General features: G+C 40.6%; 2 protein-coding genes across 3 annotated transcripts in view; one reads left to right on the top strand and one right to left on the bottom strand.

Annotated features, from left to right (window-relative positions):
- The window catches only part of LOC112114937 (mammalian ependymin-related protein 1), a 46,994-nt gene extending 46,327 nt beyond the window's left edge, over positions 1 to 667 (bottom strand). The window contains exon 1 of one of the 2 annotated variants that reach the window (XM_024211852.3): positions 237 to 667. In XM_024211852.3, the coding sequence (XP_024067620.1) occupies positions 237 to 520 (284 nt within the window). In that variant the 5' untranslated portion in view covers positions 521 to 667. Of the gene's footprint in view, positions 1 to 232 lie in introns of both variants that reach the window. The other variant, XM_024211853.3, reaches the window with a different exon arrangement.
- A 2,911-nt stretch (positions 668 to 3,578) lies between these two features.
- LOC112114934 (secreted frizzled-related protein 4) lies at positions 3,579 to 14,018 on the top strand. The gene is made up of 6 exons (XM_024211850.2): positions 3,579 to 4,029; positions 4,926 to 5,006; positions 5,103 to 5,168; positions 8,286 to 8,484; positions 11,469 to 11,532; positions 13,833 to 14,018. The coding sequence occupies exons 1-6, from the start codon at positions 3,588 to 3,590 to the stop codon at positions 14,016 to 14,018; spliced, it is 1,038 nt and encodes a 345-aa protein (XP_024067618.1). The 5' UTR covers positions 3,579 to 3,587.
- The last annotated feature ends 713 nt before the right edge of the window (positions 14,019 to 14,731 follow it).

Raw genomic sequence — 14,731 nt, 5'->3', positions numbered from 1 at the left:
GGTCCTCCCTGTCCCGCCAACGCCAGCACCGCCCAGCTGGGGGGAGGAGCAGTTTAGGGCAGGTTTGCAGAGGCAGCAGGTCACTGACTGCCGAAAGGGAGGGAGGGGGAGTTCCAGCCTCAAGCCGCCCCTTCCCCAGAAGTGACTGGCTGCAAGGCTGCTCTCCCCTCCCCCCGAAGGAGGGGCCGCGCGAAGCCATCCCCTGGAGCTCGCACGCGCGCCCCAGCAGCACCTACTTCTTGCAGGGGATGAGCCCCTTTCTCTCCTCCAGGAGCCGGAGGCGCTGGTTGGGGCCGTCGTAAGACACCACCGCCCTGGTGTTCCTGCCGCTGCTGTGGTCGTAGGCCACCGTGCGCCCCTCCCACTGCAGCGGCGCCTGGCACGGGGTGGGCGGCTGCCCCCGCCCAGCGCGGCCCTGCGGGGCGGCGGCCAGCGGAGCCCCGCCATGCAGGCACAGGAGGCCGCCCAGCAGCAGCAGCAGCAGCCGGGGTTGCCCCAAGCAACCGCCGCCTCGCGCCATCCTCGGTGTCTCCTCTGTCAGCGCGAGCCCGGCGCCCTGAGCCCCACTCCGGAGGCGCTGGTGGGGTGACGGGGGGCGGGGAGCAAGCCGGGTGCTGCTGAGGCGCTGGAGCTGCCGCCGCTCGCTCTCTGGCCCCTTCTGCGTCGCTGACTGGGGAGGCGAAGGCGGGTCTGGCTGACTGCGGCAGCGGCAGGCGCGGAGCCAGGGCCCAGCAAATTCTGCAGCTGGGAGAGAGACAGGAGCGGGTGCAATGCTGAGCAAGGGCGGCGGCTCTTTGATCTCTCTCTCCCTCTCTCTCTCCCCGGCCAGCAGGGACTGCGGAGGCAGAGTGCCGCCTGCAGCCCGCCGGGCATCAATTATTTAAACAACAGACACGATGGGCAAGGACACACACGCCTCCTTCCACCAGCTCCCTCGTGTTCTCTCCCCGTTCATTTCACCTCTTCCCTTATACGTTTCCTGCCACAGGCATTGCGTATGGGATAGCCCCGATTCTGTAGCTGGATGAACATCATTTAATACCAGTGCAATAGGAGGGGAGACATCATCTGATGCCAGTGTCATAGTTGGGTGGCAGCCTATGATACCAATGCCACAGCTAGGAGCGCTGCACCTGAAGTAATACTCTGACTAGAAATACTGGATATTAAGCCTGTATTGATAGCTATTTCATATACCTCTTTATGTTCAGCCCTGTGAGTTTTCTCCTTGAAGGCTTAATTAAGATAAAAGGGAAGCAAACAATATATATGTTAATGTCATTGCTCAGTTTATAATGATCACATATTTCTTATTCAGCAAAAAAAAAGGGGGGGAGAGACAATACGTGGTTTAAAATACGTTCATGCTCGTGCTCCATATATAAACCAGAATAGGAAAGTAGACACTTTTCAGCAAGGAGCTAAATGGCCACTTGTTTGGGAAGTCGATTGTTTGCTTGCTTTCCATTTGGGCCTTATATTTTTGGTTTGTCTTTGACAAGAGCATCTGTGATATGGAATTTGATTGTGAGCAAATCTGATCACTTTTTCCTCTAAAAAAAGAACAGGAGTACTTGTTGCACCTTAGAGACTAACGAATTTATTTGAGCATAAGCTTTCCTGGGCTACAGCCTACTGTGTTTTGTGCGTGTGTGTGATCAAGGGTTCCTATAAGGCAGTGAACGCACACATTTGAGCATACAATTTTGCCTGCCCCCCAAATTCCTACTAGTCTCAAAGCAGAGCGACTATCTGAAGGACTGGACGCTGCAGACCAATTTTATCATATCGACATATATTCGTGTCGTATTGTCGTGTGTTTGGGGCTCATGGAGGGAGGGAGTTGAAGAATGATCTGCTTAGAGAGACCTCTCTATAATTTTACTTTTGAAGGAAAACATTTCACTTTCCCTGGCACCTGCTCTCCAGTCACTAATACGAGCATCCCCTTTCCCCCAAACATATCCGTTCTTCCCCCATTTGCCTTGGAGATTCCTTGACCTAGGTTTATCGTCTTCTGAGCAGTTTCCTAGAAAAGAGGGTGGGGGGAGGCAACATGGGTTACTAAAGCACACACGGAACTAGAGGTCAGGGCGCTGCTGCTGCTGCTACTACAAACAGGAAAGCACATCAACTGAAAATGCACCTTACAAAATAATCTTAATGAGAGGGGATGGGAAATTGCTACCCTAGGAGGACCACAGTCTGCCCTTAGTTACATCCCCGCTATGCCAGTGACTGCAATATGCCATTGCTCTCATCGGAGTTGCACAGTTGAACTGAGGGCAGAATTTGGTCCCTATTAATCAAGGACGAAATTCAACTGTTTTAAATAGCTGTAAATCCGGAGCAATTCCAGTGAACACTATGGGATTACTCCTAAATTACACCGATGTAACCGTATAATTTAGTCAAATGAAAGCCTCTGGGTTCGGACTAATGAAAGGGACAAAACGACTCGAATGTGAACGGTCTGCACTGTTTTCTAAAACACTGGCGGCTGCTGGTTTGTGACACAAAGTGCTTTTGAAAAACTTTAAATAATATCGTATCTTCCCCTCCCACCTATTCCTTTGCTGATCCGGTTTATGGGGGGGGGGGTAGTAGGTGGAAATTTTACTAGGGCGAAGTGGGTAGCTAATGGGATTTCTCATAGCAGCAACAGCAGGTGCAACACGACTATTGGCGCTGTGCACTGAGGTTCACTCCAGGCTCGGATCGGCTGCTGCTGTCCCAGCCAAGTTCGTTTCCAGAAAAAGTAATTGACCAGTTTGTATATTTCATGTTTGTTTTGTGAAGTCTAAGTTTCACATGCAGTATCTACCTCTGGAGCCATTGCAGTAACTGCGTAATAGTCAGAATAGACAGAAATAATAGCAACATTTTTTAAAAGCGGCAAAAGTTTCTGTGCTTTGTCTCTTTGAAAATGTAGGAAAAGGGCATAAAGTTCAGTGCTGCTTAAAAGAGTATCGTCCTTGCTCCTATTGAACTTCCCCTCCCTCTCTCTTAATTCTGCGACTGAATTTGCAGACCCGAGGTAGATGAGGGAAGCGCTTTTTTCTCTCTCTCGTCTTGAAAGAATTTATTGCACAGATCAACACTGAATGGCTTGTTGAAATTTATCTTGAGACGCAATGAGAAATTTAGTGATGTCGCCCTGGGATTAAACCGAGTGGAGGTGATGTCACCCTGTCTGAAAAGAAAAACAAACACACACACCAAGTGAACGATGCTGCCAAGAAGAAAGATCAACCCCCACGTCACTTGTGGCACTCGTATAAATATGGCCCTACAATTTCCATGGCTGTCTGTAAGTCTCAGATAGCTTGAACTTTGGAACAAGAGAGAAGCTCTGTGTCTTTTTAGCACTGAGGCACAAGGAAATCTAGAAGTTCATCTTTGCCAGTGGTTTTTATGTGCCAGAGTGATAGGGAACGGGGATAGACCAGCATCTCTTTAGCTCTTTCCACTGAAAGCTGAATGAGCGACAGGATCAGCCTGTGAGACTGATTACCCAAGACTTCGTGAGAGGAAGCAGAGACTCTCCGGAGCGACAAACGTTAGTCCCGCCGCTAAAGGCTGGGAAAATGCTAGCAACCTTGGCAGCGCTCTTCCTGTGGCTCAGGGTCAGCATGGGGGTGCATGGTGCTCCCTGCGAGGCTGTGCGCATCCCCATGTGCAAGACCATGCCCTGGAACATCACCAGGATGCCCAATCACCTGCACCACAGTACCCAGGAGAATGCCATCCTGGCCATCGAGCAGTATCAGGAGCTGGTGGACATCAGCTGCAGCCAGGTGCTCAGCTTCTTCCTGTGCGCCATGTATGCCCCTATCTGCACCCTGGAGTTCCTCCACGACCCAATCAAGCCCTGCAAATCGGTGTGCCAAAGAGCCCGAGATGGGTGCGAGCCCATCATGAAGAGGTACAACCACAGCTGGCCCGAAAGCCTGGCTTGCGATGACCTGCCTGTGTACGACCGAGGGGTCTGCATATCTCCTGAAGCCATAGTCACCGATGTCCCTGAAGGTGAGGAGGGACCAGTGTTTGTGTGTGTGTGTGGTGGGGGGTACACTAAGGCAGGGCTCATTGGGTAGAGAACCTTGATTATAAGATGGCAATTTTGAATTCAGATTTGTGCCCTTCTTCACCAAGTCTCTGGAAAGCAGAAAGCTTTAGTTAAGTGGGTCCCAAAAGCACAGAGCTCCAGAAGCTCCAGCACTGTGTAGGGCAATCTATCTCTCAAATATAACACAGAGGGACAGGTTTTGGCGAGGACTGCAACTAGTCTCTCGGGTAAATGTTTGTCTTTTAAAAAAAAGATTTCTCAGCAACAAACAAACAAACAAACCCAAACAAACAAACAAACAAACAAACCCAAACAAGAAGAGATTGAATTTCCTATGGGCAGGCAGCTTTTCTGAGAACACTGAAAAGCCAATCTGGGCAGAAGGACTCCAATATCCTCTCCAAGTCTCACTGGTGTTACTAGTCAAAACGAGAGATGATTCAGAGTTAGGCATAAGTGAACATTGAATAGTGATGTTTAAGTACGCCTTTCAAATTTAAATGTCAAATTGGCAGTGCAATACACAAAACTACACACCAGGCTTTTGTCCACGAAGCGAACTAGCAGTCATACAATGATATATTGCAGATTTTATTCCCTTCTTTTAAACAATTTACAGTGCTGTTAAAAAAAAACAAGTATAAGACCTGATGCAGACATATTTTCGAAAATATAGTGAATCAATGTTTTTTTAGGAAAGATTAACTATTTTAAATGCTCCCCGAGATGTGTATGCTAGTGAAGTGATTCCGGAAATATCAGAGATGATTTTTTTCGTTTATCTTCTTGTGTTCATTTCTTTTCGGTAGCAAAAACCAAATTCTGTGCAAATTTTATTGTGTATGTTTTTAAATAGATGTGAAGTGGATGGATTTTACTCAAGATGTAATGGTCCAAGAAAAACCTCAAGAGTCTAACTGCAAGAATCTAAACCAGGGTGCGTCTTCGTAAAGGTCCCCCTTTATTTCTCTCGAAAATAATTCTGTAATTGACATTAATTTGTAATTTTTCCTTATGATTTTTTTTTTTGAAGCTCGATGCAAGTGCCGGAAGATAAAGCCTACCCTAACAACATACCTGACCAAAAACTACAGCTACAGTAAGTCAACCAGTGAAATAATTTCATTTTCAACTCTTGGCAAAATTTCCCTAGAATCGCATTATCTTCTGGTTCCCTTCCCCTGGTTCTTTTGATATTATCAAATTATTATAGCTCCTCTACTTGTAATCCATGACAAGCCGCATCGTAGGTTTTAAGATTAAATCAATAAATGAATCTTAAAGAATCACTTTTATCTGGCACTTTAAAAGATGTTGCGCCTGAAACCTTATTTTCCCGAAAAACAACAAGAAACAAATATCTAGAACTAACGTGGTCATTAAACTCGCTAAATTGTTGTAGTATTTTTAGAATACAGACCGGTCTAACAAAACGTAGTGGGACAGATTGTTTAACAAAAATGGAGAGGGCCATGTGAGCCGTTTCTAAATTTTCCTGACGTTGTTTAATGCAACTCAGTCTAGTGACAAGTAACAAAATAGCTGGAGATCCTATGAATTGCAATTTTTATTTTGCTATTTCAGCTGGAATAAATTGGAATCTTGATTGATCAAGTAAGCACTATTGTGCTGTTCTCACTCCATGAAATGAGTTCATGTGAAAACAATGAAATGGGAGAAACATGAAAAGGTTGAAAAGCAACTTTTTTGTTTTATTTAGTCACAAATTAAGTCATAGAATATTTACTATATTTTGCATACTAGCCATTAGAGACCAATGGCCAGATCCTTAACTTATGTAAAAAGCAACAAAGAGTCCTGTGGCACCTTATAGACTAACAGACGTATTGGAGCATAAGCTTTTGTGGGTGAATGCCCACTTCATCAGACACATGTTGCTTTTTACAGATCCAGACTAACAGGGCTACCCCTCTGATACTTAACTTATGTAAATTTTCATAGCTCTATTGAAGTCCATGGAGCTGTGACAACTTACACCAGCTGAGATCTGGCCCATGGGTTTTATTATACAGTGTATGAAATTTTGACAATACAAGTGCCCAGCCACAAAAAGGATTTCTGACCAGAGGAACTCAAAATATTTATTTATAATTTAGTTTTTCTTTCAATAACAAGTCTGTATGATTAACAGTGAATGCAAAGTGAGCTATTAATTTAATATGTAATATTATGGTTTACTGCAAGTTTACAGTGACTGTTTCTGGGAGGGATATTATTTTAATTTGCTTATTTTAAACTATGGATATCACACAATAGACAGTTTAAAAAAACGTATTATATTCAATATCAAATTAAAACAAAAATGTTTGGGTACATGCTTAAGTCTTTGTTGTTAAATAATCGTTTAATTCAAATTCAGTTTGCTATTAGCAAGACAGTTGTGACATTAACCTTATAAAGCAAGCTGTAAATACATTTGTTTTAAATTGTTGCATTTTGATGCACTTTTATGAAACATTAATATTTTCTAATATCTAATTTCCTAATCTATCTCTCTACAACACACACTACCATTTGGTGGAACATTGAGATTCTGCATTGTGTAATATATACATACATCTATACTCTGTGAGTGTATATAAATATATATGGTAACTTAAAATGTCTATATTCTGAACTGAAATAGAATTTTTAAAATCATGTTTGGCCCAATCCTGTTTCCATTGACTTCAACAGGAGTGTTGCGTGAAGAAAGACTGCCGGTACTGGTCCTACAATTAAAAGACCTGAAAACACTGCATTCGATTGGCTACGTTTGTATTCAAGATTTTAGCTTTGAGATGCAGGGCCTTATTCTGCCCTCAGTGAAATCAATAGGAGAGTTACCATTTGAAGTGGGATGGGGAGATAATATGGGAGAAAAGTTGAAGTACAAATCCAGTTTTGCTAGAAATCCCCTTTAAATAATATATGCAGTTAACCAGTAATTTGTAATGAAAGAGGTGCCGGGGCTCAAGCAATATTTTTAAATTCATAACTGATGCAGTAAGCCAGAGGTGCCGGGGCTGTGAACTGCCAAGCCTAGAGGTGCTGGGACTCAGTGCTGGCAAGTCCTGGCGCAAATTAAGCACTGCAACTAACTCATTCTTCCAGTTGATTGTGGGTACTGTTTAGTTGTAAATACAAAAGAATCACTGATGGTTATCTGGGTTTAGCTATGATATTATAGCTTATTTTGTAAACAGTTCCCAACAACAATCATGTTTTATAGTAAGTCTATATGAAGTCTTCACCTTTTTAATTGTAAAGCAAATTTCCAACTAAAAATTCATGTAAAGATTATGGGTAGACATTTTCAAAAGCATCTAAGTTACATAGGACCCTAAATCCCATAATGTTTCAGTAACTTTCAAAAATGGGTCATAGACTGTTAAGTCACTTAAATGCTTTTGAAAATGTCACCAATATCCCTAAAACACTATGTGGATGCTACAGATTTTGATATAGTTATTGTTAACACACATAGCACAGATTGTGTTATAGCTACTGTTCTCAATAGATATTATTCCTTCTATATGTGAAACCTTACTATATTTCTAGAATTTGCTAGTTACTAATGTTGTTTATTGAAGATGGAATTAAAAATGTTAAAAAAGAAATTGTAGACACAGCTCAGGTACAGGATGTGCCGCTGATCAGGTGTGTCCTTTGAGAGTAATGAGTGGCCCTTTCTTAAATCCACATAGGTGTACAGTTTTCTTCAGGATGTTTAGCACTCCAGAGCCCAAATACAATCTTAATTTCTCCTTTATATAGTTAGGTAACAAGAGTCAATGGATATTGTATCTGGATCTCTATTCTGTGTAAAATCCACAGTTGAGATACCACTTTTAAACCAGTTTCTCAAAGACTTTTATTTGAAGGAAGACAGTATAAACTATATACATTGTGAAAACCTTATCCTATTAATTTTTCAGCTTTTCATTTAAAATCATAGTTTTTTCATAGTGTGTTTGATGTAATTAATTTACACCTGGAAAATGTATTCAGTGTCTAGATTACATCTAGACATCAGTAGTTTAAATGGTTTATTATTTAAAACAGTGTGGATTTCATGGTAAATCTTTATGACAAATATTTTAGCTAATCATAAATAACAACATGTAGGGACTGAAAAAACAACTTTTACTCATATGAATAGTTCTTATTAATTTATATTATAATTGTCCTTGCATATATATTTTCCTACTTGCAGTTATTCATGCTAAAGTAAAGGGTGTAGAGAGAGGTAGCTGCAATGAAATAACTACAGTGGTTGACGTGAAAGAGATACTTAAATCTTCAATACCCATTCCTCGATCTCAAGTGCCTCTTCTTACTAATTCATCCTGCCAGTGTCCACATCTTCTCCCAAATCAAGATGTTCTCATTATGTGTTATGAATGGCATTCAAGGTAAGCAATTACAATGCAGTGCAGAAATTTACTGTAGTCAAATTTAATAGAAAGCAGGCACGCAAGCAAGAAAGTAAAGGTCATTTTCTCTGTTCAGAAGCAAATGTGAACCTAGTGCCGAGTTTAATTCCCCTGATTAGTATCCCATATACAGTTCAGGGGAATATATATAAATATTCTATTACTTTTACAAGTCCATGGCTTCAGGTAGCAACATTAACATTTCAAAATTCACTTACACATTTCATAAGCAACCTGAACTCTGACCTACAACACATACTTATAAACTTTGATGTGTACATGGAAACGAGACTCAGACATGTAGCATGGTAAAATGCGGCCACCGCAACTTTATTTGAAGTTATTGCCCTACTGGGCTAACCACCCCAAACTACCCAGCAGGAACTAGTTAGAGAAAAACAGTGAAAGATCACCATCTGCTTTTTTATTACTGTGGAAAACCAAGCTAATTACCAAATATGCGGTGAATGATTTGGAAAGTTCATTGAGGTTTTTATTTTCATATGCTCTACTAAAATGGATTCGAAAAAACTGTTATATGTTTCCTGTTGAACTCAGTTGTATGTAAACAGAAGGTTTTGCGTTACAGTGGCTTTTTAAAATGTCAGAAGTCACAACTGGTAAAATCCTGTCTCTATTGAAGTTGATGGCAAACACCTATTGATTTAATTGGAAACAGGATTTCACCCAATAACTAGTTTTGAGCCAAAGTGACATCAGCACTGAAGGAAATAACACATTGTGGTTTCATTTATAATGATTTCCCCTTCAGTTTAATGCTACTATTTTTTCTATAGTCAATACTAGAGGAGGGAAGGAGTGGTCTATAATACTGTCCAGATTCTCCACTGCATTGCTATCTGTGTAGTCATTTACATCTCTGCAAAGTGGGTGTAAAATGCTACCAACTCCGCATAGTACCATTTTATACTCACTTTGCACTGTGTACATGACTACCTAGGGTGCAAGACAGTGCAGACTCAGGCCCTATATTAGGTAGTGCAGATCCCCGATTGGCAGTTAAATGTCATATGGAATCAGGCATATTTATATCAGTGTTTTGCTTTCTTCAGCTGATTAATGCGTGCATCTTAATTGATATCTGCAAAGTCTGGAAAATTATTGCAGTGCCTCGACCAGTCAATTGATTTAAGGTCCGATATCTCATGATCAATGAGGGTCTGAAATGTGTGCTTTATAGCATGGAGGTTTGGAAATCCCAGTCTCCGAGTGAGACAACAACACGTGTTTCTAGTTTGTGAGATGTCAGACCTTAAAACTGTGACATTATGATTTTTAGATTAAATTATTTTAAGCTTTTGTTAGAAGCTTCCAGCATTCTGTAGTTACAATTTTATTTTTCTCATTCTGAGTCCTTTACTATAGCACTCTTGTATTATGGCCAGCCAGCTTTACAGGGGAAAAAAAAATCAAGTAGCTGAAAGCCTGTGCTGTTGCATGGGTGTGGCATTTGGGTCAAGTAGTCCACCATCTGTGCAGTCTCCCTCATACAACCAATGAAATTCTTGCATGCAAATTAGCAGCTGGTGATTTGATTGAGTTATCTCTGATATCACAATACTCTAGGATTCTTAGCATGGCATAAATACATGCCTTACTATGGCTGTACACTGCATGGGTGTAATTCATAAAGTCAACATGGCTGAGAGCTTAAAAACTGAACAGTAACAGACAGCAAATCCCAGTGATGATTGAACCTGGAGATCAGGGCTTAAATTCAGTTGGAGCTGTCTGGAGCGGAATGCTGGTAAATGTTTTCAACCCCCCTGGAGTGTTTATTGCATGTTGAGCTGGGGTGGGGGGGCTCCTGGAAATACTCTATAAGAATTTAAGCCCTGCTGGAGATATTCTGAAAAAGAGCTGTCAACCATGCTTGTAGCTGTTTCCATTACTTCACACTGACTCAACAGACATTCTAGGCTGCAGAGTGACATGCAGTTATGCAAGACAAACAAAATGTAAGATTGGACAGTGTGGTATAAAATTATTATACCTGCATGACTCATCTGTGGTTAGGGACATGGGAGTATTAACATTGTCCTACTGGATCAAACCAGTGGCCCATCTAAACTATTATTCTGTGTCTGATAGTGGCCTTTACCAGCTGCTTCAGAGGATTACGTTTCTCATGAGTAATACAATTGTCATAAATAAGTGCCAATGAAATCTTTATACCACAGTGTATAATCATATGTACTCTTTCTCCTGGTGACATTTCCCAGCTGGAGTTACAGCAGAAGCCCCTCTCTGTCACTGTGTAATAGGGCCACTGGAACCACATAAGTTCAGATCTGACTGCCTTTCCTCTAGCCCAACCCACCACGGCCCTCGGCTGCAGCCTGTGTTGGATCAGCATAGAGACCCTCTCTGTCTGGCAGTGGGGGTATGGAGGCATTCAGTTTCTGCCCAGCAAATGTCCCAGTGAGAGACTAAAATGATTGGGCCTTGTGGTGTCCTTCACAATACAGATATAGTTAGAGAGAGAGAGATTAATTAAACGGAGTGTCATGGGACATGCTACCCAACCCATCGTTCTTCTTTATACCTGGTGAAGCTGGGGTATCTTTCACCTACAGCACTATTGCAGGTAAGGACACAGATCCTGAAGTGTTTCATAGGCACCAGCACAATGCCTATGTTGTATGGGTTGCAAACATGTCAGGGAAACGTTGATATTTTTTAAAACAATGTTTTCATTCAAATTTAAAAATTAATATATGGAAACATTTCTGTTGGTCTTAGGTTTTGTAAAAGTTTATTTGTAGAAAACTTAAATTTGGGGTCATTTTGACCTGACTGGTTCCCTTTGGAAAATATTTCTTGTCTACGGTAAATCAACTGGAATGATGACTAAGCATATAAAATCAGGGATCATATCTTTTAGTTACCTGGTATATATGAAACTAGCTATAGCTCACATTTTCATCTTTTAAAAATTTTAGGTTGATGCTTCTTGATGGATGTTTAGTTGAAAAATGGAAGAATCAGCTAGATAAAAGATATAAGGTAAGTATAACCAATTAAAGTAATTCTTACATTCTTAATAAAAAGTCAGCCATCAAAATCTATTTGAGCACCTAAATAAATGACCTGAATTTCAGAGATATTGAGCAGTGGCAGCTACTACTGTCTTCAGTGAAGGTGTTTAGCACCACTGTAAGTCAGGACTTCTATTTAGATGACTAAATATAGATTTAAGTGTGTAAGTTTGACTATTTTGGCCTTAAATTTTGGAGAGGGTCTCTCATGGTGAGACATTTATATGTTTATAATTTTCTTAGACTAAAACAATTTTTATAACAAACATCTATAAACATTTAATAAAAATCTAAAATATTTCAAATATATAAATGTTTTGTTAGTGTTCTTTTCTTAAATACTGATGTGTTACAACAATGAACTTGTGAATTATTTTCATATAGTTGCTAATGCATTAACCTATGAATGATAACCTATCATTGTTAAGTATACAGTGCTCATTACAAAGTGAATATGAGAGTAAGGCCAAATCCTGTTGCACTGAATAAAGCCAATGTAAACAGGCTTTGATCCATTTAGAAACATTGCAGGACTGAGGCATGGAATCCTACGCACCAAGGTCCCTACCCAAAGTCTACTGAACTCAGTGGGAGTCGCCCCATTGATTTCAATGGGCTGGGGACTGGACCTTAACTGGCCTGGATGCCTGTGCAGCTACAATGTACCTCCTTCAGCATGGGGAGGAGGAGTAGACATAGCGCACTTCTCCCTGACTTTACAAGGTCACTGACCACCACCCCCGGCCTGCTCACAAAGCTTACTGTAAGTCCCAGTGCAGAGATCCACCATGGATAGGGTGTTATGGAATCCTGATTCAGCTGTGCTCAAAATGGAGCCTGAGCACATTAGGAATTGGAGGCAGGATTTGCCTCTTAGTTCTGAAAAAAGTTTGCAAAGAATTAAATAATGGGCTGAGATCATACATTTTTTTTGGCTTTTAATTATTGGCTGGCTGGAGAATGCCAGGGAGGAGAGAAAGAAGGCTCATTTTTCACTAAAGAAGCTTTTAAGTTACCAATCAACTCTTTGCTGCAGCTGTGTCTGCTACATTTTATTATTCTTTTTCTCCAGTCCTTTGACTACCTATGAAATGGGGAAACACACTTTAAAAAGGAGTTTTAAAGAAAAAGAAATGGGAAAAAAGTAAAACTAGATTATAATAGCAATAAGGCAGCACAGGCTGTGATTTATGGAAACATTAACATATGACTTGGGCATTTGAAAACACTTAGCCTTTAACCTCATACCTCCTCTCTGACCCATGGTGTGATTTAATGGCCTTCAGGTAGCACCTTTGTCATGTCTGAATACATAATTAGACATCTCAAAACCTGCTTAAACAATAATTTATAGACCACTAAATGTTTCATGGATATCTTACAAGTTGTGGTGCTTATTCACTGTATTTTGTTCAGAGATTAGTATGTTTTTGTCCAGAGTACAGGTAATAATCACCATTTAAACCTGTTGCTTTTAAATATGATAACCCTAAGTACCAACTGGTACTTTTGATGTTGTTTAATGGGCTGTATGCAGTTCTTCTTGAATAACATAAGACTCTGTCACTCTGCAACACTTCACAGGGCTGATGCTAGATATTTCGTCAACCCTAGGCAAAACTGCACACACATTGTCCTTCAGAGGTGTCACATTGTACCCCTAAAAATTCAGTGGCTTAGGTGGTCATCTAGCTGGCTTATTGCTAACATCAGCCCTCTTATTTCTAGTCTAGTGAAAAGATTAACCCATAAATTAAATACAACTTTCCTATATGGTGATATGTTTACATATATCATGTATGTATATATATATATATATATATATATATATATATATACTTTTAAAGGATAGGCTGCTCTCCACTTAGCTGAAACAATAGGCCAAGTAGGCATGTTATGTAAGTCATTTAGCAGTGGTCCTGCAAAGGTGTGTGCACATACAGACCCTTATGCCCACTGACTTCACTGAAGTCCCAAGAAGTTGTTAGGTTTTGCATGTGTAGATCCCTTTGCAGGGTAAGGGCCATAGTATGCCGCTATCTATTGTGCCAGTTTCATTGACAATATCACCGAATCAATGGGAATTGACTGCACAAAGAATACAGGACCAGGCTGTTACTGTAGACATCGGTGACATATTGACAGTAAGTAGAGTAAAATATTAAGCTACTGAGAGCTGCACTAGAGTTCACAGTTTGTTAGCTTTTATTAATTAACTCAGAATGTGGTAACATCTCTAAGTGTTGTGTTTTGACATTATTTCCCTAGAGGTGGGAACAGAGACTGCAAGAAAAGGTGCGAACAGCCCATGATAAAAATCAAAACGTTGGACGCACTGGTCGGAGTGGTGCACCAAAATTGAACACTAAGAACACCAGCCAAGTGCTGGGGACCCCCAAAAAGACCACTAAAATAAGAAATGACCAGAAACAAACAACCCCCAAAAAAGTATGAGTTATGAATTTCCCTAAGGAAACACTTTCTTGCATGATGAGGGTCACAAGCTGGCTTGAGTGGTATGTGTATTACTCCAGAACTCATCAATTGCAGTATTATGCATAGACTTTTTTTGTAGCACTTTACTTTTAAATGTTTGCTTTTTATTTTAAGCCAGTGCAAACCATAGATTGTAGGTTTGCACTGATGTGTGGTAGGCATATTAAAGCTGATTGATGGCGCTTATCATATTCAGAGCAGTCGAGTGCATAGTTTACCAATAAGCATCTGGATATGCATTATCCAGTTTTTTTTATGTGTGTGCCATAAATATGCTTACATTATTAGTATTTGAACTGTGTGTGTTTGTGTAGCAAAAACACATCAAAAGGAAACATTTAATTTTTTATTGTACTTCAGGCTGGCTTCTGTTGTTATAACTTTAAATATATTTAAACATTTAGATGAAAAAAATAAATGTTTTTAAAAGGAACAAATTAAAGTGAAACAAAACTATAGAGTGCATAACAGTAACATTTACAGGTTTGCCAGTTGCTGAAATATGGCTTTGTTATGAAAAGTGATTTAAAACAACTGGAGGGAAAACATATTATTCTGTTACTGTAAACATGCCCTTCAGTTACTCTGTAGTGCAGATGTTAAAATATTCAAGAGAGGGACTAGTGTATCTCAGGAGTAAAGTGGGCAATTAGCCATTTTACCACTGGAGA

This window comes from Terrapene carolina, unplaced genomic scaffold (assembly GCF_002925995.2).
Source record: "Terrapene carolina triunguis isolate 2854851 unplaced genomic scaffold, T_m_triunguis-2.0 Scaffold33715, whole genome shotgun sequence".
Taxonomy (NCBI): Eukaryota; Metazoa; Chordata; order Testudines; family Emydidae; genus Terrapene; species Terrapene triunguis.
This window is presented reverse-complemented; position numbering and strand designations above follow the sequence as displayed.

Bases quoted from the DNA above. Each gene is read 5' to 3' on its own strand.
- LOC112114934 (XM_024211850.2), top strand. From the start codon at position 3,588: ATGCTAGCAACCTTGGCAGCGCTCTTCCTGTGGCTCAGGGTCAGCATG. The intron at 5,169-8,285 runs GTAAGTCAACCA...TCCTACTTGCAG, and splicing joins GACCAAAAACTACAGCTACA to TTATTCATGCTAAAGTAAAG. The intron at 8,485-11,468 runs GTAAGCAATTAC...TAAAAATTTTAG, and splicing joins TGTTATGAATGGCATTCAAG to GTTGATGCTTCTTGATGGAT.